This window comes from Cyclopterus lumpus, chromosome 22, assembly GCF_009769545.1.
Source record: "Cyclopterus lumpus isolate fCycLum1 chromosome 22, fCycLum1.pri, whole genome shotgun sequence".
NCBI lineage: Eukaryota > Metazoa > Chordata > Actinopteri > Perciformes > Cyclopteridae > Cyclopterus > Cyclopterus lumpus.
Genome location: NC_046987.1, coordinates 11,436,319 through 11,464,179, shown reverse-complemented (window position 1 = coordinate 11,464,179; position 27,861 = coordinate 11,436,319). Strand labels below are relative to the sequence as shown.

Here is a 27,861-nt window from a genome sequence, read left to right as displayed (position 1 = left end):
CTGCTTCTGCCAAGCTATTTTATTATAAGTATACACAGTTAAACATATAAAACAACAATATGTACATAAGAATATGGACAAATTCATTTAACTATATTCTAAATTGTAAACAAGTGAATTGTAAACAAAACAATAGCACTAGACTACTTACACATACAGCAAGACACTCGAGGCACATCCTTGATATCTTAAAACATTAAAACTCTTGTCCCGGTTTAGTGGACATAAAGAGGGATCACCAAAAAATTGTGAAATCTAATAAAACTGGAGGTATGTAGCAGGTGTCATCTTCTAGAGGGGAGGTGGGAAAATGTATTCACTTAAGCACAATTAATAAACAAACCACAAAATGCCGTGTGCGTTGGTGGAAACCATTCAGGGATTTGTTTTCTTTAATGTGCCGTTCTCGGGAGGTAGTCCACATTGTCAGTTAAAATCTGTTAACGACATTTTGTAACTTGTACAAGAGTACATTGGTGATACCACTGCTTCCCTCTGTGGTGCTAGAAAATTAAGCCCTCAAAAAGTTAAGTTAATGTGAAAACTAAGTAGGTTCCCAACAGACATCAGTTTTCTTGACTTTGCTGTAGTTTCCACATCAATTTCAAGATAAACCATCGACTTTGGAAATGGACATTTTGCTGTGGTAGTACCGACATGAAAAACATCCTCCTACCTGTCCAGAGTATGTTCAGCAGAAAGGGCAGACGATGCCACATGTCAGAGGCAGGGGAAGTGGAGGGGGGCTGAGGAGTAAATTGGGTATCCTAGAGGGGGATCAGCTGCCTGAACAGTTAGGTTCCTTAGCATGAAGGGGTGAGCCTGGATGCTGTAACGCTCCTCGTCGTCATTAGTAGGCATACAGGAGCTCCCATGAAAGGTTTGCCCACTGGCCTCGCACCCCCTCTCCATTCCAGACGACCCACCTGCCCACCAGCTGCTCCTGCAGGGACAGGACTCGCCCTGTGTAGGTACCCTGTGGACAAGGACAATGAAGTTAAATGCACACCTTTCACTGAGATTGACTCTAAAACTGCTATTTTAAATACCCTCAATTTTCTTTCTCCAATTACTGAATAAGAAAAAAGCTGTAGTTAGGTATCAACAGTGTAACTTAGAGAGGATGTAAACAGGGACAGGTACGTGTGATTACCATAGCGAGGTCATGTCCTAGAGAGAACAGGAAGGGTTTCTCCTGAAGGACACTGTCGTGCCAGCCCTTCTCGGTCACCAGGCCAATGTACCAATCCCTTTCATATTCCTCCAAGGTGCTGAAACAGCTCCTCAGGGGACTCCATGGGCCCTAGACTTGCTTGATCAAACAGCAGCTTGAAAACTGAACCTGATGGCAAACATAGAGGCAGAAATCAATCAAATATATTTTTTTTCCTGACAGAAATAATTTGGATTGCTGTGATCAGTTACCAAAACCTAGAAAGTCTAACTGCCAATTTTACCTGAAGCTCGAAGTGCAAGCTGGTAAAGTTCTTTACTTGAGGAGAGCCAGTCGAGTCCTTCCGTCCATGGTATATCTCCACAATAGAGTCTGTAGACGTAACTGGGACTGGTGAAGGCAGACTCTGCTCCCAGTGAGATGAGACACGAAAGTGCAACCTGTGCATGCAGCTCTTTCAAAGCTTCGTCCTCCTTCAGGGCTTTGGTCATGTCCTCTGAGGTCTCGCCCTGCACAGCAGGCCCAAACTGCCCCCAAGGTGAACCGAAACCAGTCCTCAGGAAACAAAGACCTGAGCTGCAGCAAGCGGGATGGTAGCAAAGGTGCAGTCCTCCACCCTGTTGGGAGGTTGAACACCTCCGACTGGGAGCAGTTGAAGTTCAGCTGAGGGAGAGAGCCGGGACTTTCTCTGAAGACTTCCGGGTTCCGGCCTTTATCCACAGCTGGCATCCCAATGCTCAAACCCAGAGGCTGCAGAGGCTGCAGGGCAGAGAGAGCCATGTTTTCAAAAAGGCTGTCCATCTCCACAGAGCCTGGCAGAGAGGCCCCTGTCTGCAGTGTTGCGAGTCCAGGCTGAGCCTCTGCGGTCACTAATGCCACTGTCCGCCTGGCTGGTTGAGGTCCAAATAAGTCGTCCTCATCTGACCAATTCACCAAAGGAGGTCAGACTGGAGCTGTCCTGTCTAAACCTGAGAGAAGACACATTAGATTCCACCATGACAGCCTCAGGTGGCTGAACACAGGTGGTCTGGGCCAACTGGGAAGACTGGGACTTCCTGCCTCCAACCCCTGGCCCTTCTTCATTGCTCCATAGAAATCCTTTATGCTTCTGCACACAGTATCGGAGGAGCAACCAGACCAGTGCTTTTAGAAAGTCATCCTGAAGTTTCCTCAAGTTGTCATGAGAGTCAATGATGCCAGAAAGCACATTTCGGGCATCAGAGTAGACTCGTACTGCAAGGGCAGCACATGGGGTGAGGGCATTTCCCCAGTGCAGGTTAAAGCCCTGGGTGAAACCAAGTCGCTCGGGGCGCTCAAAAGCCGCCTCAAACACCTCATCCACCCTCCGTGCTTCCACTGTGTGGCAAGATGTCTCCTGCAGCTCCAGACCCTGTAACAAACCACATTGTACTATCTGGTTGTAAATGACTCAGTGATTCTTTAAAAAAAAAAAAAAAAGACAGACGAATACAGTACCTTAATGTTGACTGTACAGTAGCCATATCCTCTCTCCAGGATCATTATCCAAACCATACGGTCTTGAAGGCGCCCAAGAAAATGAGAGCCTGGGGCTAAAGAACCTACAGATGGGAGAGAAAAATCATCAGCCATCCATGTATCCAACATGTAAAGAGATACATCATGTAACACACACAAGTAATGGTACACAGTCCTTTTAATTTGCATCAGCTGTGCATCCCTCTGTTGACTATATGGATAACACAGCTACTGGGTGAGCTGCAGGGAGACATCAGAGTTGTACAGGAAGGTCGTCATGATACTGTATTAACTGGCTGACTGCACAGAGATCTAAATATTATATCTTTTCTTAGCCTTAGTTTCCCATTAGTCTCTAACTGTTGCCTCCTTTTACAGAAGACAGACATTTATTTCAACGCAGATGAACAGAAATGGCAAGGTGATGGAGGCTTTTGTTTTAAGTTGACTAGTACTCGCTCAAGAATAATGTCAGGTCCCATAATGACATCTCAGAATAGTCCCAATCGTACCTCATGATGGAAAGTGACAAGCTGGGCAGACTCCTTCCCGCTCACTGCTCCACGGCCCCCAGTGTGAGCAAAGCAAAAGAACACTACAAACTGCCATCGCTAGACTGTGAGCATCCATCTAAGAAGCGCTTATTCTGAATTAAACATCACAGCTACAGCACCTCAAGCGAACAAAAAAACAAAACAAGATTGAGTGACGCCATCACTTCAGCAGCTTTATTCAGTTTTGAATAATCAATCCATAAACATTGATTCTCTACTTTTTTATCTTGCCTCTTCCTGATCGAACCCAAAACAAACTCCTAGCAGCAGCTCTGTTTGGCTTCCGAGCATTATGAGGTTAATGGTGTGGAAATATTTGAATGTAATGAATACAGATCAGAGCTATTTGTTTTGGGTCACTTCACAGGAAGCTCAACTGGATCATGCAATTCCAAAGAGCTGCTCCCAACAACATTCCTCTTACTATTAAACCATATGAGGCGCTGATTCAATGCTCTTTGATCTGCATCCTGTCCCTACTTCAGGCATAGAAAAGTTTAGCCACTCCAATTATGGGTTGTCGCAATATAACGGTATGGTTATATTTTTTTAATGAAATTATTTATATCATACACACATGATAAAATAATAATACAGCGCCTCTTAAATGAGGCTTTTATACAGTTATCGTGACAGACTCTCACCTGCCTACACTCATATATTAAGTAGAATTCATTTGTTAAAAAGGGATTAAAGATCATTGATTTTGATTTAATTCGTTTTTCTAAGATATTGTCATTATCGTAAATTATTTAGGCCACAATAACCGTGCATTGATAATTGATATTGTGACAGCTCCAGTACAATTCAAAACACACAGTAGTAAAAAAAAAATGTTTTAGAATATATTAACCTTTGAATATCGTAAATAAACAATAGAAAGCACTGAAAGTTTTAATAAATATTGTAAATATCAATTACAAATATTAGTTATGTATTATTATTACCCCAACCATTTGTAAACTATTAACTGATGGGTAAACTATATATGTATAATGATAAAAAACGATATAGAATATTTAAATTGATTTGCAGACCATATCAGTAAACAATATTAACTTGTAACATTAAAGAAAGATAAAAAAAAAAAAAAGAAGACACCATAGTAAGAAGATGTAAAGGATGGACAACTAACCCAGTGATCCTCTTGCAAAGGCCGTCCTCAGAGCAGAGGCCAGACTTCCACTCATCTGCTGGTAGAAGATCGAGTCCGGGCAGGGACAGGCGGTACCTACTGGGCCTGGCCAACTGCGCTGAGGCCTGGGGAACCCCACCAGGAAGATGGGCAGGGTGAAGAGGGGCAGCAGAGGGGCGGAGAGCAAGGCAGACAGGGTCACCACCGCTAGCAACAGCGGACATAGGGAGGCATTCAGAGCCAAGAGGGTTCCAGCCGACTGACGGCGCTGCTTCTTCTCTGTCCAAGATGTCACCAACACAGTCAGGGTGAACTTTAGCTTGGTGAGGAACTGGGTCAGTCTATCAATCAGGAGGCCCACCTGGATTAGAAACACACATAAAGAGGCACTGATTTACTGAACCACCATTAGGTCTTATCAGCTGATGTAAATGTAATATATCGTATGTTTGAGTGCTTCATTCACTTTTTATTACTTTGTTTGTTTTACTATTTTAATATCTGCTGACCAAACCTAAAAACTTTACCTGCAATATTCTAAATATATACACTCAGCGGCACCTTCGGTTGCGTAAACTGTAGAATTGAATACAAACAAGTACAATAGTTAATTTTACAAATTCTACATTTGCATGGAAAATAATGGGCCGTTTTGAATGACACGGCCAGAATGGTATTTTAGCTATACGTTGAGTTTACTGTGGTGTTAAAACTGGGCCCTATTTCTCGTACGTGATTCAACTAAGTTGATCAAATGTCCTATTATCCACCTTAAATTAACCCAAGATTATATATATATATATAAACAATATACCACACTGTACAACAATGTACCACAAGGCTCTGCATACAGTCTGTGAGACCGGCTGCGGCGTGTGGTGTTCAATGTACGGCTCCAGAAGGTCTTTAATAAATGATTCCTTGTGGGCAGAATCAATAGCACTCGTAAAGGAAGTCATCATCACGTGATAACGGATCGTGGCGATCTCAAAGAACTCTCTCCCTATAAAAACGTTAATCTAACTAATATCGCTCCTTCATCAATGAGGAAGGGAGCTGCCATTTTCTTCTGGGGGAGTGGCCAGTTTATCCAGCTAGACTGAATGAGCCTGCAGGTTCAAATTTTTGGATGTGTTGCTATGGTGATTTTGCCAAACTTGCTTTGTGGAACCGAAAACCCTGACCAGAAAATTATCCCGCTAACTACGATAGCCGCTTGTACAAGGGGCCGAAATGAGCTTCCTCCGTAGGGTGGCCGGGCTCAGCCTTAGAGATAGGGTAAGGAGCTCGGACATCAGGGGGGAGCTTGGAGTCGAGTCGCTGCTCCTTCGTGTCGAAAGAAGTCAGCTGAGGTGGTTCGGGCATCTAGTCAGGATGCCTCCTGGACGCCTCCCATTAGAGGTTTTCCGGGCACGTCCAACTGGTAGGAGGCCCCGGGGAAGACCGAGGACACGCTGGAGGGATTATATCTCCCGGCTGGCCTTGGAACGCCTCGGGATCCCCAGAATGAGCTGGAAAGTGTTGCGGGTGAGAGGGAAGCCTGGTCGGCCTGCTGAACCTGCTGCCACCGGATAAGCGGGTGATAATTGATGGATGGATGGACTACGATAGCCAGGTACGAGAAATAGGGGCCCTGGGACTGTTATCAGCTGTGACTTTGGTATCGTCTTCTCCTTGTGAGTCTGGTGTGTGTCCTTTAGGGCAGAATGTGGCCTGGGGACACCTACTTTGCTAGGTGTTTATTCTTCTCTCAGATTCTGCAATCATGATTGCAACCATGCAATATGCTGTCACAAAACTTTACAGCTGCATGGTTTGAAAAGGGGCGTGGTCCGAGCAAGGAGGTCAAAGAGGCCATTGTTTGGGCTGATATGTGGTGGAAATAAGGAGAAATTAGTGTTGACCTCACCAGAAGAAGCTGAACTCCAGTGCCCAGGTTGTCCCAGCCTGACAGCATGTTGTTTCCAGCTGCAAGCCGCACCAAGACTATCACCACCATCTGCAGCAGAGCATCCTCTGAATTCTGCCACACCTGCACAGCAACAAAGAGCAACCACTGTGCTGAGCAAAACATTTCAGCAAAACATAGTTCATTTTAAAGAAAAAAAAGAAGATTATGCAAAGGTACCAAGAAGACATGATTTGGAATGTCATACTTTTCAGTGATTTTTTTCCTGGTTACATTAAGAATCTGCTTGCAGTCACAATAAAAAGAGGGTATTTATTGAAGTTTATATTTTCTGCATTTACATTTCTGTTCATATTGAAACTTAGATTATGAGCATACCACTCTAAAGGCTCGTGTGAATCCCACACTGAGGGAAACCCTGTGGAGCAGAAGCAGAGATTTGTCCATAGACAGGAACGCAATCATTGCAAACGGAGACACTGTGAAGTAAAACACACAATAATTGCAAGTCAAAAACACATTCAGATACACAGCACTATCTTTATCACAACTGAGATTGGAGAACGTCAGACTTAAAATACACAACAAGCTCACCAAGATGAAGAAGGACTCTTCTAATTGCTGCAGCAATGTATAATCCTCTGTTCCTCTGCTTGAAAGTCTGTACACTGGACATGCCTTTAGGGTACAGGGGATTGAGGAACACCCCTCCAAATACATAGGCCCCCTGGATTTCTCTGAGAGCCCAACAGAAGCAGAAGAGTATGAGGAGAAGGTAGCTGACAGGAGCCTGGGGTCCCTTAACCCAGCTCTGGGACTGAGCTGAACCAATGAAGTAATGCAACAGCCCTGCCTCTGCCATTGCGACCAAAAACAGGCTTGAATATAGCAGCAGCTCCCTGCAGCCCAGATTCCAGCCAAAGGAACTGGGAGGAGGAAGTGGCGAACCACCTCTTCGAAATCCCACGTTCCCCAAGGTTGCCCTGGGACCTCTGCAGAGTGTGCCAACCTGGCTGAGGTCCAGACTCAGCAGAAATCCCGTAGAGATGGAGAAGAGAACCACACCCAGTGTTGACGGGATGAAGTAATTACACACAGCTACGCCGGCAGATATACCAAACATCAACAGCAGCCTATGAGACAGTGTACACACAATAGGTCAGTGCTGATGATATACAGGTTACTGTCGCTCTTGTCATTCCAATGAGACTATGATAATCTGATTAGAACTAGCTTCCCACATAACACCTGATGCGAATAAACAAAACTGTGTTTAGCTTAAACTTCTGCCTTGGTACTGCTTTAAATCACAATATCCAAGTGTCGTCCACACAAAATAATTGTATGATAGTGCGACAATGTAATAGTACCACAAATTAAAACAACAAATAAATAAATATTGGTAAATATTGTCTGACAACAAGAGTTATAAACTAAATATCTAACTTGCACAGACTCACACAGTGTGCTATATATACGGAATGACAAATATAACCATAGCCTTCATTATAGCCAGATATTCTTTATATTTATCTCATGGCATAGGAGGGAGATCCTCTGGTGTCATTTACAAACATGTTGTGGATGATTACGTTTACGACTTTCAGATGTTCTACTGTAGTGTAAAACTCCAAATGAAAGCAAAGGCTGAAGCATGCTTTTTCAATACGTACTTGAGGTTGCTGGACATGGGCGAGCCTCCTAAGCCAAAAACAAGAACCTGCTCCATGCCCCAGAGGAGCAGGGCATCAAGGGGAGGCAGTATACCTAACGCCCACAGCAGAGGTAGGAAAAGGAACAGCACATGGAGAACCTGGCTTGCCAGTTGAAGCTCAGGGACAGGGCCTGAGAACCTAAATCAAAGCAAGGCATTGAGATGAATTATGGCGGAAAACATTTTTTTCATTAATTATTTAAGAGGAAAACTTAATTAATCAGATAACTGTGTTGCTGTTGCTCACCTATCAGCCATGTCCACAGCAATGAAAATGAAAATGTAGAGAGGCCGGGTGAGTGGGGTGATCTCATAAGTGTCCTGTGCCTGGAAAGTGGCCGTCTCTGTGGCTGTATTTACAATGAGGGAATACTCAGCTATACACAGTGTCACCCAACTCAGGACAAAGACGACAAGAGATATGCCAATGCTGCCATAAAGAGCAGTCAGTCTGCCAAGGAACACGTACCATGTCCCAAAGCCACAGAGCACCCCAGCTAGCATTGTATGCAGTACCACATTCAGTCCAAACCGCTTCCCTGGGGCAATAAATCGGACAGTCTCTGGGCCGACACAGTGTGTGAATTCCACGTCCTCTTCATCAACCAGGATATTGGGCGCACCTAGTCTCTCCACTGTGCCACTCCTCCGAGCAGCATACAGTGCCAGGGCTTGGACACCCGCTGCAGCCCCGGACATAAGCATACCAGAGAGCACTGTGGCGTGAAGCTCCTGAAGCAGCTGCAGTTGGCAGAGCAGCGTACCAATGCCCCCAAAAAGCCATGGTGTCAAGAACAAGACTACCTGATTGACATAGACATATGGTGGCGCACAGTAGCCCAACTTGAAGCGTGGACCCCCCAACACTGTCTGGGGGAAGCGCTTCCAGAAGAACTCCTGCTTGTACTCATTAAGAAGGGGCACATCCGGCCCCATTCTGACCATTCCCAAAGGGGTGGCAGGTCATCTCCACACAGCTGAAGTCGGGGGTCCATTCATCGTCCCATACAAAATGAAGCTGCCTGCAATGAAGCACACCTTCAGTTAGCAGGCATTGGAAAACTCATTTTAAAATCAAACAAACCATAGATGCCCTAATACAATATATCATTGACATTGGCATACAAGAGGACCCTAGTATGTGCCTCACATGGAGTAACGTCACATAAACTGAAGTTAAATAAGGAGCTAATAATACTACTTTTAACTTCGAAACTCTCAATGAATTAACTTATGTTGAATTGTGTCGTTAGCACCAAATATGACGGTCTCTAATACAAGTGGATGTTTTAAGAACAAAGCAATCGCGAGCATCTTTTGGTTTCTGATGTTTAGCATACAATAAAACATTACACACAAACACCAGAGCAACAGCTGCTGAGTTGCCATGAAAACATACCACATCAGCAGTAGCCATGGATGCGCTAACGTCGGCTAACCTGTCGAGCTAACACCCGGACATTCACACGTCATATAAACGAACCAGGTAAATAGCTGAACGTGAATTAGTTTCTGGACCTCCCCGAGACTGTTTTCGTCTTTTTACGTTAGCTCGATATATTGTTGTTGTTTGCTAGCGATGGCAGCAAGTCTTTTCAGCTTGACAAAACGTTAGCTCGCTAACATTAACAGGTAAATAACAGCAGGTTGGTAACCTGGGGTGACACTGGTTTGAGACAAACTTACCGTAGCAAGCAGAAAAAAACACTTCAGCCACGCTTTGTGTAATATTTGACAATATAGGTAGAATAATGGGGAAATAGGAGGAAATCGCCAACATTTACATTAGCAGTGAGCTAATCGCTTGAATGCCAAGCAACATCGGCATAATACACAGATAGATTGTAACCAATAGGAGTAGCGAGAAGGAGTGAGCGCGTCCCCTGATTGGATTGGAACACGTATGGCCCGCCCCTAAACAACATAACCCCGCCCCTTTCACTACAAACAACAGTATAACAAAAGAGAGCAATATTTATTAAGGTTAAGGTAACAAAAAGCAATCAGCCCATTCAAACAAATCACTAATAACTATTGGTCAATGTTGCTGATCTGCAAAATGAGGATGTGTCTGTACTAAGCCCTATTTGTATTTATTCTGTATGTTTTGCAAAAAGGAAGAAAACATTTAGTTTTTATCTGTATTTTTAGCATTACCTTATTAAACAGCAGTTTAATGTTGGGTGTTCAGTGAAACACAGAACAGACACAATACAGTGTGGTGTGCGCGATTGTTTACACAACATTGCCAACCAGATCATTACCCAGAGGAGTTTACCAACATACCAAACATATTATAACTGGATTATAACATTAAGATGTGATGCAACTTCGGCACATAGCTCTCGCTGTTGCTGTTTGACAGGTGCTATTTTTTTTTCATCAAGTCAATGACAAATTTAAGAGGGAATAAGGGATTATGACTTTAACCTACAACTATCAATGTCATTTAAAATAAAGCAGTGCTATCAGCCTCAAATGTGCAGGGCACATACGACTGTGATTGTCAGTTTTTGTGTGAGTCGGAATCCCTTTTCAACTGTATCAATCTTTATTAAAAATGGTATTGTATGAAACATTGACAAAACTACAGGAATAAATCAACAACACAATGCAGATACCCTCATTAATAAATAACAAAGGATCCAATTTGCTTTCCACTGAACAATGAAAAGACCATCCCTACACTAAATGGCACATTAAGGACTTATTTATCCTCTATCTCTTAAATATATTCTTAACCTCTCTCTTGCCAGTGTCTTTAAATCCTGATTCTAATGCGCTTAGTTGACCCCAAAGTCTGACATAGGATTATAAATATTTATATTGCATTCTAAATCCCTGTTATCATGTTCTTAATACAAAAAGAGCAAATCCTACAAGTATTTTATTATTTCAATATAATGAAAGTGTTTGCCTCTCCAAAATGTTGATTTACTTAGAGAGGAGGGCAAAAAGGACGATCTTGAAGTGATTAACAAAAGTCCAAAATATCAACACAAAGAAAGATAATAATCTGGAGCCAAGGAGATTAAATTGTTGTTGTTATTCTTCACTGGGGGGATAAGGGTGAGCAGGACGTTGTGTTTCCTTGTCATCTTGAAAAAGCAATTTCTGCTCTGTGTCGGACACAATAAACTATAACAACGGAAAAGCCTTGTCAGTCACAACAACATGTATTGCACCCTGTAATCCTCCCATAGCACCACTTATTTAAAATCATTATGCCATTTTTGTTATAGCTGCCTGATGAAGAATATCAACTAGGTTTAAGACTTAGGAGTTATTACAGGATGCAAATGCAAATATCATTAAAAAAAAAAAGGTTGATGCCAAATTGGCTACAATCTGCAAAAAGTAGACCATCCGATGGTGGTCGGAAAATTGATTTGCGTTAAATTTACAAGAAAATTGGATATTTGTTGGTTGTTTGGTTGCCTTGTTTTTGCCATTTTATCCAAGCGACATGACCTATGTGATTGAAATAATGTGATAAATGATACACAAGTTCAATAATGTGATAAATCGCACGCAAGTCCAGAAATGAAAAGCAGTTAAGTTTTAATGCTGCCATCCAAAATATCTGCACAAAATGAAAGCATTTTCCTTTTAATTATAATTGTCACTCTTACTGCATTCTTTTATTTGTATTTCCTCTCTCTCCATTCACTCTTTATTCCAGGGAGCCTCACAGAAAACAAATTACAGGAAAATGACAAGCAACAACAATAACTCAATGACAGATTTCAAGAGAAGTAATATGGCAAGATTGTTTTTGAATAGATGTATTTGTGGGGAGGAAAAATGAAGTCTGGGACATAATATGCACCATTTGAAAACAAAATAATCTATATTTTCATTATCTGAATTAGTTTGCCATCAGCAGCCAAATGTGGAGAAAACATTAAATTTTTTTAACAGCAATTCCAAGTCAAGTGATGATGTAATTGTAACCTCAGCACTTCTAATGTTAATACAAGCCTATAAATGTGTAATGCATGTGGAGTTGTTGAGTGAATGTTGTTCAACCATTACATGTACTGCACATATTGCTGTGATAAGCATTGCGCAAGATGCAGCATTATCTTCAGCATCAAACATCAATCAATGTCCTCATCCCTCTCACTTCACCCACAACATCAACCAACACTGGAACCTGAGGAGATAGCAGTGAAAACACGGTCCATTCAGCAATTATTCACAGAGTCTTGGACTAATGGTGCTCTGAATGCACAGACACAGCAAATGTAGGGAGTTAGTGGACCAGAAGTAATGGCCCCATACAGAGCATGTGTTTTTCTATGTGTGTGTGTGTGTGTGTGTGTGTGTGTGTGAGAGCATCATCTATAACTGATTCAAAACAAGCACAAACATGTCTAATTATGAATCCCGACCACAACTGTAGACTAACTCACTTTCCCCTCTCCACCCTCTCTCTGTCTCTCTTTCTCCCCCTTGATCCCTCCCGCCCGAGTCAGGCTCCATATCAGGCAGATGAAAACATAACCTGTCACATTCCATCCCATTAAACCAGCTAAGAACCATGTGGTCTACTCACATGGAGGAGCGAAGAGAGTGAGAGAGATAGACAGAGAGAGCAGTGCTTCTGAATTCACTCAGGACTGATGAATTATTCACAATCGTTATGCTAATGTCATTTTAATGTTAAAAATACTGACAGATATGCAAAAGTAAGCATAATGTATGAAGTGGTGTGCTCAAACTTACAATACACATAGACATACAATTGCATTACAACTGATATTTCAAACATATCCATACTGCACATACTGTACATAAATATAAAGTGTGTAATTATCCTTTGCAATACCTAATGCATTTGAGAGCTCTCCCAGAGCTCCCAAATCTGTGCATTAGAGTTTTTTTTTTTTTATGAGTCCATCAGCTGCCATTTGATGGGCAGAGCAAGGTAATGACAGCACTCACTTACACAGTCATTAGCCCAGCTTAATGCTGGGAATTAACACAAATTAAGTGAAGTTAAGTACATGCATTAGAGGAGCTTGTTTGGGGAGAGCTTTTCACTGTTGCCTCGCATGTTCAGAAAAGGCCACACAGGCAGGGAACACAACACCAAAGCATACAGACATAACCGCCCTCAACTGATAAATTACTATCTACAGGGCAAGTGGTAAATACATTGAGGACTGATTAGCAGTGTCTACAGGGAGAGCTAATGGAGCTCTAAGGACACCTAGTGGTCACATTACCGCCACCGAGTTCAGGTTGGTATTAGAAATATGACAGAAAATGTTAATGCTTCTACAAGGTAAATTGGGCGGGAGGGGTTATGTATTTACATATTAATATGCATGAGTTTTTTGTTACTTACTTTTTTCTGGTTGAATTTGTTATATGTCATTATCACTATTTTATAGGTGTTTTCTTTTACTTTCCCTTTCTTTTAAATATGTTTTTCATGCACAAATGGAATACTTTATATATTTAACATATTGCAACTGCACTGTAAATTAAGCATCATCTGTTTTTGACTACAACAAATCTTTAGAAAAATTAAGAAATATAGATGCTTCTGGTTAAATGGAGTCAAAGAGATGTCCTTTAGAAAATGTGTTCTTGGTAAAACAAATATTTCCCAAACCTTGGTTCAAACTTAATGTATGTATAAAGTACAAACAATAATTGAACTACAATAAATTGGTGAGAAAGATAACAGTCTACACAGTGGCTAGTTTGATTGATGAAAACAGATGTCCTATCGAAATCATTTCACATGGGGGTTTTCACCGTGCAATGATCAGTTTAGAGGTCCCAGAATGAAAAGGTTTGAGGCCACATACTATGGGCTGTATCGTCATTTAAGGCTCAGACTGGTGTTTTTGTTAACTACAGGACTCTTGGCTAAACTGACAGGAAGACAGGAAGGATTATAATCTCATGTACAGCAGAACTAACATCAATATCAAATAGAGTGGGTTCATTTCCAGTTACAACACACCAGATTTGCCTATTAGTAAAAACTGTGGAGAGCTTTTTGAAAAGAGGCTAACATGATGAAACTGACAATCTCTGAAATCCATTTGGATCTCATTCAAGATTACATCTTTATCTGAGTGACTGCAGATTATTGTCCACAGAGAGGTGTGCTAAAGCTGGATTATCCACTTGTTGGAGATCCATTTGACCCCATGGAAGCAGCATGCCAGCCTCACACGTCCTTACATCTGTGGGTGTTTTTTGACTTGTTCTGGGCCAAGGATGGGATAGCAGTATACATGAAACCAAAATCTCTCATCCTCAGATTACCATGGTTAGTGATCCACATATGTGAAAAAAAACAAGGTCACAGTTATAATAAATGCATTTGAAAGGGATGCACTACATGTACACTTCAAGTAGCCTAATTTTCTTTAACCCCAAATATGTTTGTTTTTTTAAAAGGGAAAGTATTGACATATCAAAAAACTAAATATGCATATATCATACATAAGTGCAGATGCTCATACATTAAGGCACACATTAAAACACCACACTCAAGCTATGATGCCCTAAAATACTATGATATAGGATATATATGACCATACGACATGGCTGTTTCTTGTGTTTAATTTTGTTTCAACTTTAACCAGATTATGCGCCACCTCTTCTAGCCGCTACATGTGTGGAGGTTTGCCACCATTTGGAAATCTGCAAAATAACGAGTATGAGGAAAGAGTCAACGTGTAGTCTATTATCTTTAAAATAGATCCCTCACATTTTAAAGAAGCATAATTATGTCTCTCGAATTTTTGATTGAACCAACCTGCTTTCTTGCTCCTGGCTGGGATGGGTGATAATGACTCTGTTCCCATCATGAAGAAGACCTGTGGTTGGCAGGTTGTTTCCTGTTCTTCGAATTTGTCTAAATGTAATGTCAGCTTGGCCGTTACGAACAGCATTACCGTGCTTGTGCTTCTTGTCTGAATTGGGAATTAATACAAGGGTGTGGAATAAGGGGAGTCAAACCAGTGACTCATTTTAACTGTATTATAACTTTAAACAATCATACAAAACCATATACAAATTTTTTTTTAAAGATCTTCAAGAAGAGAAATGTCACACTCACGCTTGTATGTGTGATGAGATTGGGCCTCGTCCACGTTACTTGGCAGGATATCGTGCCCGTGCATAAAGTTCTGTAGTGCTCCACTTATAGTCATTCCTCTGAGTGGGGTGTTTCGAGGCACGAGGGGTAGCAGTTCAGGTAGGTTTATTTCAGTGGTAGGAAGAGAAGCTCCAGAGCATTGGGAGCATGCCTTTAAGAAAAGATATTCAATAAGGACCATGAGGAAGATATACTGTAAGTAAAACTCCAGGACAGGATTGCATTTAAAAACATAAGCAGATACTCAGATAATGTGAGACTCCAGGGAACTATAACCGTTTCTCTTGTCCCTACCTTCCTGTGGCCACTCCTCCTGCACATTTGGCGAGGGATTGGAGATCAGATTGCTTATTGTTTCACATACATAAACATCTTATAGGGGGATAGTAAATACTACTCATCAATAACAATGTTCAAATTTAAACAAAAGCAGAGGCACAAGTTTAAATTGAGTCAACCGAGATGACAGTTATGAGAGTCAACAGGGGGAGGTTTGAGTTTGTGTTTTTAATGAGAAAACCCAGGTCTTCTGCTCTGTCATTTCCACATCCATGATGCTAACAAGCAGAGGGGGTCGCGTTGACCTGGCTAATAGGGGGTAAATCCACTGGTGCATTATCGGCCGGGCACATTTCATCTAATCAGCAGGATGATGCCAGCAGACTTAGGCTGCTTTTAATTCAGAGCTGCAGGAGAATTACTGCTTTGGTCTCTCATTACATGAACATCAAATCAGTCAGACTAAAAGAGTTTGATCCTAGCTTTTCCCTTTTTTGGCGGCTCTGGTGTGGTTGTTAATATTTTGATTCTTTCAGATGGACTGCATCTTACCTGATAAGAACCATTATGAGCTTTTAACACAGAAAAGTCTTTTGTTCAAAAAAGGTAAATAAATACTAAAGCCATATATTTTGTTTTGATGTTCTTAAAGTAATCAAATTAAAACTAAAACTAAATAAATGTATACTGCAATACTACAAATACCATTGTGTCCTCAATGGTAGCTACAACCCTGCACATTTATGTATATACAATCTGTGTGATTGTTTCTGATTGAGTATGTATGTTGTGTGCCGTTATTACTAATGGATCAGCACTGAGGAGTTCAGCCCTGGTCCTCTCCTCCAGGGTGACCATCTCTCCATCCAGGACCTGCAACCGGGACAGACGGAGTACCATCGGTGGCCTGTGGAGAGAATTTTTGGCAACCTGGAAGAAGAAAAAAAAGCACCTGTTTGATGAAACAACCCACTGAAAAATTATACAGTTCAGCAATATTTTTGTGGAACATTAGGGACGTTGGCCCTGAGACATCTGGGATAAATATGATGTTATGTGGGTCCCCATGTAGTTATCATGTTCCCAACAGCTGTTCCAGTGACCCAGCTGACAGCAGCAGATAGCTCCCAGGTGAGGGCATCCTCTGGCCAGGGTACAAATTCAGCCTGTCCAGTCATATAATTTCATGTTCCTATAGGACACTGCTGCTGTGATTAAGTTGTGAATGTGTGCCAATGGATGTCCAGGGGAGAGGAGAAGAGAGACTTTGGCTTGTGAACATGGGTGAGGTAGCAATCTCATGCTGTCAACAGCAGGAGGTATTGTCTCCAGGGTGGCTGTTGGCCTCTACCCCTTGGCAGGATTACCCCCCCCCCCCACGGGAAGAGAAGGGGGATGGGGTCCAGCAGAATAGTGGCACCCACAGCTGAGCATTGCCCAATGGACTATAGGGAGGCTATGGGATGCAGGCTCTGCTCAGGCCTGATCCATGAGCTCCAGATGGGTGATGTAACCGGGCCAATAGTGCCCTGCCATTTGGTCAAGAGATTTGTCTCTGATGCCGGCCAGTTTGAGGTACAGCAGATGGCACATCATGTAATCACTTAATTTGGAACCACAGAGTTACACTGGGATAGTGTTTTGGATCGTGCAAGTGAGAATTCAAAGTGCTCTGTGACTGAAAGCTAGTAGATTCACATCACTAGGCAAAACTCATTATAGGAAAACAATTTTTTTCAGAAATTACATACCGGTAATGCACAAACACTTGGAACACTTACAGGGTTACCAACAACAGAGAGCTCAGTCAACGAAGGAAGAACTTCTAGTTTGTCAAGCTCTGTGATGTCCTACAAAAAGTAAAGAAACAAAGATTTTGTTAAAGAATTTGTCATTCGCTACCCACTCATTTTACCTTTTTAGCCTACTGTGTGTTGAAAATGGAAAGATTTGTATCAGAGCTGGACTTTTCATAATTTTGGGTTAGGGAGGATGGAAGCAGCTGATGGGAGAGATTACATGTGTGAGCTCTCATTAATCTCATGAGAGAGTTTGGGCACGCAACAGGGCATGGGGGTGTTTTTCTCATTCCCAGGTTTATGGTTGCATTTGGCTGTAAACACTGTGAGAACTGTAGTGCCAGGATGATTGCTGTATTTTATACCTTAATTGAATGCATGAAAACATTGAGGATGAGAAGGGAAGAAGGAACTAGCTACAAAAGTGCAAATCACTCGCCCTGGGTGAGAAGCAGATGCAGACTGAGAAGCTGATTACACGTTGTCCTGATTGTTCCCCTCTTTCTTCATACACACAGCCCTGACCTTCAATCAAACTTGATTCTCCTTAATGCTACCCCTCGCATGCCACAGTGGGGTGGTAATGACTCATGATTACTATACTTCATGTCTTACTTTGCAAATGCAGGGAAAAGTAATACTGTTGCATGCTGCATCCAACACATTTTTCATATTAACCAATCAGTAAACTGGTGGGAAATCAAAAACTGCACAAAAGCTTACTGTGACCTTGGTGGTCACCCCAGGAAATCACTGGGCTGTGAGTAATTAAGGCAGTTTTATAAAGAATCTGAATAGCCAGTTTAATAAGAAATCTGAATATAAACGTTACAAGAAATCCACTGCTGCTGAAGGAGAATACCTGCAGCTTGTTCATGCCAAGAAAGAGCTTGCGGAGCTGAAGCAAAGGATCGAGATGGTTGAGCTCCCGAATCCGGTTCTCTGCTAGGTGCAGTTCTAGCAGGACGGTCTGGGCTATGAAAGAGTTATCAGCCAGAGCTTTGATCCGATTCCTGTCTAACACAAGCTCTCGGAGCTGGTGAAGACCTTCCAATCCTTCCACCTGGCTGATCTCATTACCTATAGCGGGAGAAACTTCATCAAACCAATGAAAAGATATTTCAAACAATAGTCTAATATTTTTATAAAAAAAGAGAGTAAATTAAACACCCTAAACAATATAAAATGCAGCGTTTAAAAGGCAATATGAACATTTGTTGGGTGTTTTTCGGCCCTGATGTAAAAAGCACTGACATTACAGAGATGGCTTTGAAAGATCTCTAAACAAAAAATGAAGAATGGGCAAGTAAGGTCGGCTTTGTGGGACAAATCCCTCTGACAAAGATAAACTCATTCAAAAGCCATCAAAAGTGGTTGAAAGAAAGTCAGTCATTCTTTTCTTCAGGTCTCATCTCCCACCTGGCCTACAGTCTATGGAAGACTTTGCTCTCAGTGCTTGCCTTTTCACAGCCTTTATGCACTGCACTTTTAACAGGCTGTGTGAGGGAGGGGTGGTACGCCAACCATACATACCTTGAAGGAAGAGCGCTTTAAGATTGGTGAGCCTGCTGAGCTGCAGATTGGCCATATTGGAGATGCCATTGTGACTTAAATGCAGCACCTCCAGGCTGCCCATCAGTGGCTCTAGACTGCCAGTGGGCCCAGTTTCCCTTAAACAAAGTCACAGAATGATAGCTTGAAACCTCTGTGGTCAAATGAACATCTCCTTCTCCCCCCCGCTGCCTAATTTAACTGGTCAGACCTCACACACGTAGACCACCTAAAGGCAATCACAGCCAGGGTAAACAAAGCCTTGTCCTGTCACAGCACTGCTTATGTACTGGTTTCCATAAAAGGATGTGGTTGGAAGATAATATCATTACGGTATACTGATACTTAATATATATTCTTAATATATATATATATATTATTACATTATTACATTATATTAATTTTATTATTTACATATTTAGTTTATTTTAGGAATAATATCTCTGGAGAGAATACATATTAACTTATTTTAGATCAAATCAAAACATCTTGAAATGGTGCTTAAAACTAGATATTTGTGTCTCATAAATATCTAGTTTTAAGCACACAAATCTGATGAAAGGAGACAGTACATCCACTGGATGGTCAATGCTGCCCCCTAGAGGTTACAGCGTACACATTATTCACACTTGACAATAGTCTAACATTATAAAATGTAAAAATACATGAACTTGTGAAATAGGAACTGTGTTACCCTTTGCCTTTGGATGGGCTCTGTTGGCCATAACCACTGGAGTGAACTTTGCTGTACAGAATCTGTCTATTTGTGAGAGGAGCCTGAGTCTTCAGTCTGGGCAGGATGGACTCAATGTGGTTGTAGTTCAGGCACAGAGCCTATAAAGAAGACACTGTCAATAATTCATTTGTCTATGGCTCAGGTGCATATCAAGCCAGCCTGTTGTTTTTTGACATTCAGTGTAGGTTATACTTTGATGTTGGGCAGGTAAATGAGGCCAGAAAAAGAGGTGAGGTTGTTGTGGTCAAAGTTGACACTGCGCAGACTACAGAACAGGTCTGCTGGAGACAGATCGACCATCCTGTGGAGGAAAGAAACCCATTTAATTAGTCTCGTCTTTCAAACGAGGTAAATCACTACAATCATGCTCATATATGGACATGTTCAGGCGATTACTTAATGGAGCAGGACTGCAGGGTAAGGTAGGTGATGTCTGTGTAGTTTGAGTGGCCCAGCTTCTCTGCTACCATGTCAGGGGTTAGTCTTCCTCCAAACATATCCTTTGCACTTTCACACTCAGTCACCTCCTAGAGAAAAGCACAGCTAATGTAGTAGTGATATCATCATCACTACAATATCTGAAAGGTTTGACTGGTTGCTGTTGTTGGTAAATACCACTGCAATGCCATCCAGCGCTTTTAGAAAGGGTAGGTGGAAAACCACATAAATACGATAGTTTTCCAGTTTCTCCACTAAAGGATTCCCATAAAGATCCAGAATGATGAGGTTTGTTAATCCCTGAAAACAAAAGAAGAAGCATATGAGCTCAGACAGCATCCATGGAAAACAGGTGGGACAATCTGGAACCTACTGTCCTTCTTTCTCTCCCACTTGCCTTCAGATAGTAGATGTCACGTGAGGTAGAGATTTGGTTGTTGCCGATGTAGAGCTCAAGAAGGGAGCGAACTCTCTGGATGCCATGCAGGGAACTGATATAGTTGTTCTCCACAGACATAAAGGACAGGTTAGTCAGCCGATCTAGGGCCGAGGCATCTAGACTAGACAGCTGATTCCCGTCTACACTCAGTTTATTTAGGCAATGCAGTTTTGATAGTCCTGGAGAAACAGAGGGCAAAGACCGACACAGAAATAATGATGCAGCTGTGCTAAGGGTTGGGGTATAAGACTTAAAAAATAAGAAACTTATTTTTTAGGTACAGGTACTGAACTCTGTCATCCCAATTTCATTGTCAAGTTGATCGTGTGACTAACCATTGAGTGTGCTTATGCTGTTGTTGTTGAGGGAAAGCTCCTCCAGCTTCAAGCAGCTGTCAAGACCCTCCACTTTAGAAATGTCATTATCATTGAACGAAGCCCAGCGAAGGTTCACCAGCTTATTCAGACTGATCAGTTTGGAAATCCTCTGGCTGTCAAGGTTCAGGGCAGTGATCTGGACAATATTTAAGGTACATAAATAATGATTTTATAAATCATTACATTTGGTAAACGTGTATTACAATTAAAAATGTTATGCTAGAGTATTACAATCATGCATCATGGTAACTCCCTGGAGGGGTCATTTTCCTCAAGCTTTACAATTGCACTTTGAGAATCACACCTTTTAGAGAGAAACCCACAAGTCTGTAGCTCACCTTTGCAGTCCAGTCAAGCTCCAGCTCTCGGGTGAGGCCCCAGGGTGCAGGACTGAGAGGACATAGGTGCTGGGCTGTTGACAGCAGGCTGAGACTGCGGGGTCGGTCACTGTTGGTACTCGAGTGAACCAGAAGAGATGCCTGTGAGCAGAGTGTCAACAGGTCCGATTTAATTACAGTGCATCCTGAAGGTTCATGTACACAAACTGTATGCGTTCTTCATTGGAGCATGTTTATACTTATTTTGACACAATCAATAGTCAAATTTACAAAAAACAACACAACCAACGATATCTGAAAGATCTTAACCTGGTTAATTTTGGATCCAGCAGTCATCAGAACAGCATAAGCAGCCTCCTCCTCTGCTACCATCATATCGTTCAGGTGGGTGAGGGTTGTTAGTTGGCCCAGTATTGTCATTCGAACTGTTTTGGACTGAAAAAGGGAAAACAGCTTCACTGTATACCTCCTCATTGTTCCTTGTACAATATATTTTATGTTTTTATTTGATAACAGCACGCACCCTGATCCAGGGGTTATATCGTGTGTCAAGCTTCAGCAGAGCAGGCGTGTGTTTTCTGAGCACAGCTGTATCCTCTCTGGCCTTGGTCAGCATGTTCCAACGCAGGTCGAGCTGTTTAAGCTGTCCCAACCTCCTCAGCCCTTCTATGGTCACTAGGCGATTGTAGCTGGCATCCAAAAATTCAAGGTTGGGCTGTGTTTTAGGTAACAGAGACAATAGATGGTAAACGTTTCCACTTTATGCCATGGTCCAAAACACAGTCTCTTCGTAGTATGTTTCACTTCACTACCACATTTAATTCAATGTTTCAGAGGTTACTATAACATGTTGCTCTCTTTTGACTCTCATGATAATTTAACCGTAATAAGTTTAACCGTAATAACATTCCCTATTTTCATCCCTTGTCTCCCCCTACCATGTGAGAAATGTCATCCAAGTGTGTGAACTCATTGAAGCTGATGGTAAGATGCCTCAGAGCTGTGAGGCGGGAAATCTCCTTTAATTTACTCAGACTGTTGCCATGAAGATTCAGCACCTGGAGGTTCAATACATTGAAGATAAGATTCTCGTGAGTACATGACATGTTCTCAAAACTCAAGTTGTCATTTGAAAAGCCTTACGGTGATTTGACTGAGGACATTGGCTTTGGCCACATTCAGCAGAATTTTGTCATCCAAGCTCAACAACCTGGGCTGCGGTTTCAGCACCGGTTCCATGTTGAGGACTTCCCTGTCTAGGATGATATTGTTGGACGGAGTATCATCAATTCCTGTGCTGTGTGGTTGTTCTTGATCCTAGTAACAACATACCACAAGGTTCATGAACTGCCTGGTAGGTACATCATTATTGACTTGGGTATTAAAATAAAATTCATATTTGTAAAACAACTATGCAACTAGGGACAACAAATCTGAATTATGTTTTATCATTTATCATCAAACAATAACACAACCAATGCATTAAATACCCTGGTGGTGATGTATTCAAAATAAATGATGTACTCAGGCAGGACAAGCTCATGGTCAAACACAAACCACTGTCTTCGTCTGGGACTGCACTCAGGACCCGTGTGTGTTTTTGTGGAGTTGGGTCTCTCTGAATGAAAAACAGACACCGATGGAAACACATTTCACAAATACTGACTGATAAAGTATTGTTTTCATTTGTAATACAGCATACCTTCACTTATTGCAGTTCTGTGCTTAGTGTCCACATTGCGATAAACAGAGTACGCCCTGGGATATCTGCTTCTGTCCAGCGGGTCTCCCTCTCGGATAGGCATGCTGTGGCCCACAAAAACTTTGGAGACAATAACCTGACCTATAGGCAAAAAACAGTAGTATTTTAGAAAATAAAAAACAACAACAGCTAAGGGAAATATAAAACTATGAGAAAAAATAACTCACCGTGCATGAAGTGGATTGTGTCCGTACTGTGCTTGGAATCATCTTGGCTGGCCTGACGCAGTGCGTGTTCAATTCTGGGCTGTTCAACCACACTCAGGCTGTTGGATAAAGATATAGTACCCTCTCTTTCCAATGCCTTATTCAAAGTCAACATTGTAAAGAAAGAAATTACTGTTTTATTTCATAGCACTCGTGTAGTTATTTCTGTACACAAAAGGGTGACTTTTAATAAGATACAATTTCACACTTTTCCGTCCATTGCATTCTGCTTAATAAAAAAATCTAATCTATAGAAATCATTTTTTTAAACTTTTGTTCATTTTGTTGTGTATATACATAGTGAAGTTACTAGTTCATGATTTACTTGCTTGAAGTTTTATCTCAATGCTTAGAGGAATAAATTCTGCCTGATGGGATCGAGAGAAGGTGGACAGAAGTAAACACACCTTATTTTGTTTGGTTGTTTTGAAGCCTTCCTCTAAAATGCACAAAATGTCTTCCCTCTCGCTATTTTGTTCAGGGTCAGCTACGTAGAACAAGTGCTCCAGCCGACGTCTGTAATTCCTGCTTGAAAAGTTTAGATTAGAAATACATTTTTAGAATGATGGCAAAAGTAAGGTTAAAATGCCTGTACACTATTGGAAAATTCAATTCAATTATCATCACATTACAATTCAGATGAACTTACTGTGAAGCAGACTCTTTGCTTGCTAGAAGGGTGTGAAGTTTGTCCTCAAAGCGAAGCCTTAAAGCACTGTTGTGGATGCGGATAACTCTATTGATCTTAATGCCAGCGATGTTGCAAACCTTAAAGTCTGAATGAGAGAAGCGGGAATGCAAGAGGTCGCAACAGGAAGTAAACCTGTTGGATACATAATATAGAAAATAAGAGTTTAGGGGGTCTGCTTTTGTAAATTGAACATGTTTGTAATTGTATTTAATAATATTGTACCATGGGTCTTTGGAGCAGCCCTCTTCCAAACGAATATTTCCAACACTTTCCAGCTCCATCAATAGAAACTGGACTGTATATTCCATCATGTTTGTGGCATGTGTCAAACCCCGCTCATACCATGCTTCAATCCTGAATACAGAAGAGGGAGCATTATTTTTACAACATAGGAACATGCACAGCATAAGGCTAAATTTTATAAAGCACAGTAAACTTTTCTTTGTATCTTATTCAAATATACAGACTCATCCAGCCTCCTCGTCCTTAGCACCAGTCTCTCCCTTAGTGCTTCAATCTTGCTGAGTATTTTGTGCTCCATGGCAGGATCACGACTGAAGTCAGTGGCTGGGTCACTTCTGCAAATTGAACCTTCAACCAGGTGGGTCGATCCGTCCTCCATCTTGCAGGCAGACTTCTTACAAGTAGCTGGCACCTTGGAGAGCTCACCTTCAAGCTAGGTATGCAACCAGATGAAAACAGCTTTTCTTAACTTCGTACAACAGCAACCCGAAGCTGGAGACCACAGCTAGATAACTGTTCTCTTTTTACAGCTTTTAAAATCATTTCTAAAATGTTTCAAGGATTGTACATACACTCTTGAGGGCGTGATTCAGTGTTTTGATGCATTCTCCTGGTAACTGTAACATAGTTTTCTTCCTCTCCATCAAACTGAGTTGGATCTCTGCCAGGTTCCTCTGAGCAGTATGTACACGCATGTTGTAGTACATCATTTTCTTCATTACTGTGGACTAAAGGGGAAAATAAGGCAAACAAAATGCACAGATGCAACAAATTATATACAGTATATAGTATAACATACTTTTTTATATAGACAGCCACTGTTCAAACCATATTTTATGTTACTTAATACCTAAACAAGGTTGCCAAATATATTATATACTTCAAGCTAAATTAAAGGGAAATATGCAAATGTAATGCATAAAAACCTAAAGAATTTTGGAATTAAGAAATGTGTCTTGGATTCAAATATTTTACCCAATTTACATATGAGTATTTTTTCTCATATCTCTGCAGCTAGCTAAGGAACATTTCAGGTAAATGTTATTAGAACTTAAAGCAAATCATTTGCAATTAACATGAATCAAAAACATTTTATATCCTCTGACAAGCATAGCAGAGACCCAGATGAGCTCAGTTGGTGTAACACAGAAATCCTGCTGGTCTTCTAAATACCTCAGCTGCTTCCTTGACTTGCTTGCTAAAGACATCATATGTGTCAAGTCGCTGGAGGCCTGGGATGTGGTAAATAACGTGTGTGGCGTAGTTACACAGAAGACACACTGGGTTTGAGGTTGACGTTGGGTCCTTCAGTGCTAGTTCTCTCAGATGGGGTAAGCGGGCAAGCAGGGTCAGCTCCTGTTAAACCAATATCAACAGAACACACAGGATATCCCAGTAATAAGGTTTGTCTTCACTCTAAGGCTCAGGTTATGCCCTAAAAACACAAAATACATTTTTTTTTTTTTTAAACAGATGTATTATGGCATCTGATGTGTAAATACTTGCTTTACAGCAGCTCAAATGAAATGTCACATTGTAATGACAAAGAAGCAATTGCTTTGATGCTGCAGTGGTTGCAATAAACTTGGCTCTCAGTACAATGAATAACAATAATTGCATTCCTAAATACCAAGCTGGGTTGTGACAAAAAGTGGATTGCAGGAATATGATCGAGGTGTTAATTATCCAATCAAAGCAAGAGCAAAAATACCGTCCCGTCAAAATGACCTTGAAAAAGACAACGACTACACATGCTCTGAATGAGTCTGTCAGCAACAGTATATGTCTAAAGTGTATTACTGACTAAAACGAAAAATGTCATATCACAAAAATCTTGTAGTCATTTAATTTGTTTTTAAAAAGATGCGGTCATGAATGTATATCATTGAATACTGAATCATTGATATATATTGAAATGAAGTTACTCAATACCTTATTGAAGGTCTTATGCAGCAAGCCCATTGTAGAAATAATTGAAAATGTGACTTGACCCCGACATTTCAAAAGAATTTTAAATAGCCCTTATCAGACCAAGGATTTTAATAAGTTGTTAAAAATAAGTAGGAAAACATTTACAGAAAAAATGTCAATAGCATATTTCTGTTCTCACCTTAAATGAGCTGATCTTGTTCCCGGACAGATTAAGATTCTGAAGCCTGACATTAGGATCAAGGCTATGCCCTTGAAAGAAGTTTAAAAGTATTTTATTATTTTCAAACAGCTCACTGAGTCGCAATCAAACATGACACAAAAATACAGAAGAATGTAAAAACATACCAATCTTTTCAATATTGTTGTCAGCAAGGTTTAGTTCTTTGAGGTTCTGAAGTGTGTCCAAGCCCTTTGGATGAAAAAACAACAACACATAAAAACAAGAGCATGCTATTTTAAAATAACATGCGGACATATTTACTGTTTTTGTGAGCCAAATCCATAGGAATACAGAAATAAATCTGAGGTTCACATATTGTCAAATGTTGTAAGATAAACATGCAAACAGACAGACAGTTAGAAAGACAAGAGTTCAAACCTTTATCTGAGTTATGCAGTTGTTGTTGAGCCACAAGACTTCTAGGTTAATCTGCAATTTTAAATTCTTTATTTCACAGATCTGATTATCATACAGGTAAAGTTTCTCTAGTTGTAGACACTTCTGTAGCCCAGATATCCCCTGCAAAATAATAAGATGGTTAATGCATGCAAGATTTTATGTAATTAAATGCCACAAAGGGGGTAAAATGTGATTGCATTGTGTACGGTTTAAAGAAACTCTGCAGTACAACAATAAGTTGGAATCACTCCCAATAAAAAACAAACCAAACTCTAATGATTCAAGGACACAATGCACACACTGTATTATTGTTTCCACCAGTATTATTAAATAATAATAAGCATAACACACTTACGGTGAGATGGCACTGAACGACCCAGAGCTCCCGAAGCAGAGGACAGCACTCAAGTCCTTCAATGTGTTTTATATTCTGGCCCAATATGGTGAACTGGCAGAGCCTTGGGAAGAACGAAAGCCCAACCATGCGGGGAAAACCAGAGAAGAAGATCTCCAGGGAGCTGACGTTGCTTCCTTCATGTGCAATATTTTCATAAGACACTCCATTGGCCAAACACTGTTGATACAAAATAGTCACGAGAATCCTCATTTGAAAAAGAAAATGACAAGGCAGTAAAAATTACAAATATATAGCAATATACCATTGCATTGCAATATTTCAGCTGATGAATTCAGTTGTTGGAAGCTGTTTCAAATATTACAACTGGATATAAACCGAGATACCATTTATCATTTTAGCCAAATGAATGTGAATTTCATACCCACCAGTTCCTTGACCACCTCCTCATCACCGCGCTGCTTTCGTTTCTCACTCTGTGTCATAACTTTTCTGCCTTGAAATGTACCGTCGCTGAGATAACGCTTAGAAAAATATTACATGTACTGCTTTATTTCACTCATGGTCAATTGGAGACTAAAGACGTACCCGCCATGTCGATGAGGCTGCCAGATAGGGAGTATAGTAACAAATAACTGAGGTTAGTAAGTAAGCAGACATACTAGAATTCGCCACACATTAATGCTAACTTTGCTTGCCACCAACGTTAAAGTTAAGCTAACTTACCTGGTAACAACAGGTCACACTAGATATGGGACGTCAGTTAGTGCCGTATTAACATAAACTCATCATTTAAAGTGAACCTTGCATTGAAGACAAAAACAACAACACTATTGTCCACAATTACCTAATACGGCGGACTTCTGGGGTCAAACCTCTGAGACCCAACTGAGTTCAGCAATGTTTGGTGTCAGCGTCGGTCCGTGTCTAGGCACACAAGTCTGGTTGCTAAGCAGCCATGTTGAAACGGCCCGGGTCCTACCTGAG

The 27,861-nt window shown here is 41.1% G+C and overlaps 2 protein-coding genes across 2 annotated transcripts; both read right to left on the bottom strand.

Moving 5' to 3' along the window:
• Nucleotides 1-4: 4 nt before the first annotated feature.
• Nucleotides 5-9,808, bottom strand: pcnx4 (pecanex 4). The gene is given in 15 exon segments (XM_034563286.1): nt 5-855; nt 857-976; nt 1,154-1,276; nt 1,278-1,342; nt 1,458-1,707; nt 1,709-2,101; nt 2,103-2,564; nt 2,651-2,754; nt 4,361-4,721; nt 6,270-6,392; nt 6,648-6,748; nt 6,864-7,402; nt 7,943-8,122; nt 8,231-9,005; nt 9,670-9,808. Coding segments are annotated over 14 exon segments (3,654 nt in total). The 5' UTR covers nt 8,929-9,005; nt 9,670-9,808; the 3' UTR covers nt 5-720.
• A 4,733-nt stretch (nt 9,809-14,541) lies between these two features.
• lrrc9 (leucine rich repeat containing 9) lies at nt 14,542-27,359 on the bottom strand. Its single transcript, XM_034525213.1, has 32 exons — nt 27,303-27,359; nt 26,875-27,093; nt 26,499-26,639; nt 26,246-26,309; nt 26,079-26,149; nt 25,142-25,324; nt 24,541-24,696; nt 24,193-24,401; nt 23,948-24,079; nt 23,684-23,857; nt 23,442-23,562; nt 22,996-23,131; nt 22,769-22,909; nt 22,557-22,684; nt 22,210-22,383; nt 22,005-22,124; nt 21,581-21,781; nt 21,376-21,501; nt 21,067-21,207; nt 20,687-20,864; nt 20,310-20,530; nt 20,090-20,212; nt 19,871-20,001; nt 19,667-19,775; nt 19,433-19,572; nt 18,721-18,857; nt 18,050-18,267; nt 17,170-17,238; nt 16,193-16,318; nt 15,071-15,260; nt 14,768-14,924; nt 14,542-14,652 (listed from the first exon to the last, which is right to left on the bottom strand). The coding sequence occupies exons 1-32, from the start codon at nt 27,357-27,359 to the stop codon at nt 14,619-14,621; spliced, it is 4,527 nt and encodes a 1,508-aa protein (XP_034381104.1). The 3' UTR covers nt 14,542-14,618.
• Nucleotides 27,360-27,861: the final 502 nt, after the last annotated feature.

Bases quoted from the DNA above. Each gene is read 5' to 3' on its own strand.
- lrrc9 (XM_034525213.1), bottom strand. From the start codon at position 27,359: ATGACACAGAGTGAGAAACGAAAGCAGCGCGGTGATGAGGAGGTGGTC. The intron at 24,697-25,141 runs GTATTTAGAAGA...TTTCCCCTTTAG, and splicing joins AAGTCAAGGAAGCAGCTGAG to TCCACAGTAATGAAGAAAAT. The intron at 24,402-24,540 runs GTATGTACAATC...TTGCATACCTAG, and splicing joins TGAATCACGCCCTCAAGAGT to CTTGAAGGTGAGCTCTCCAA.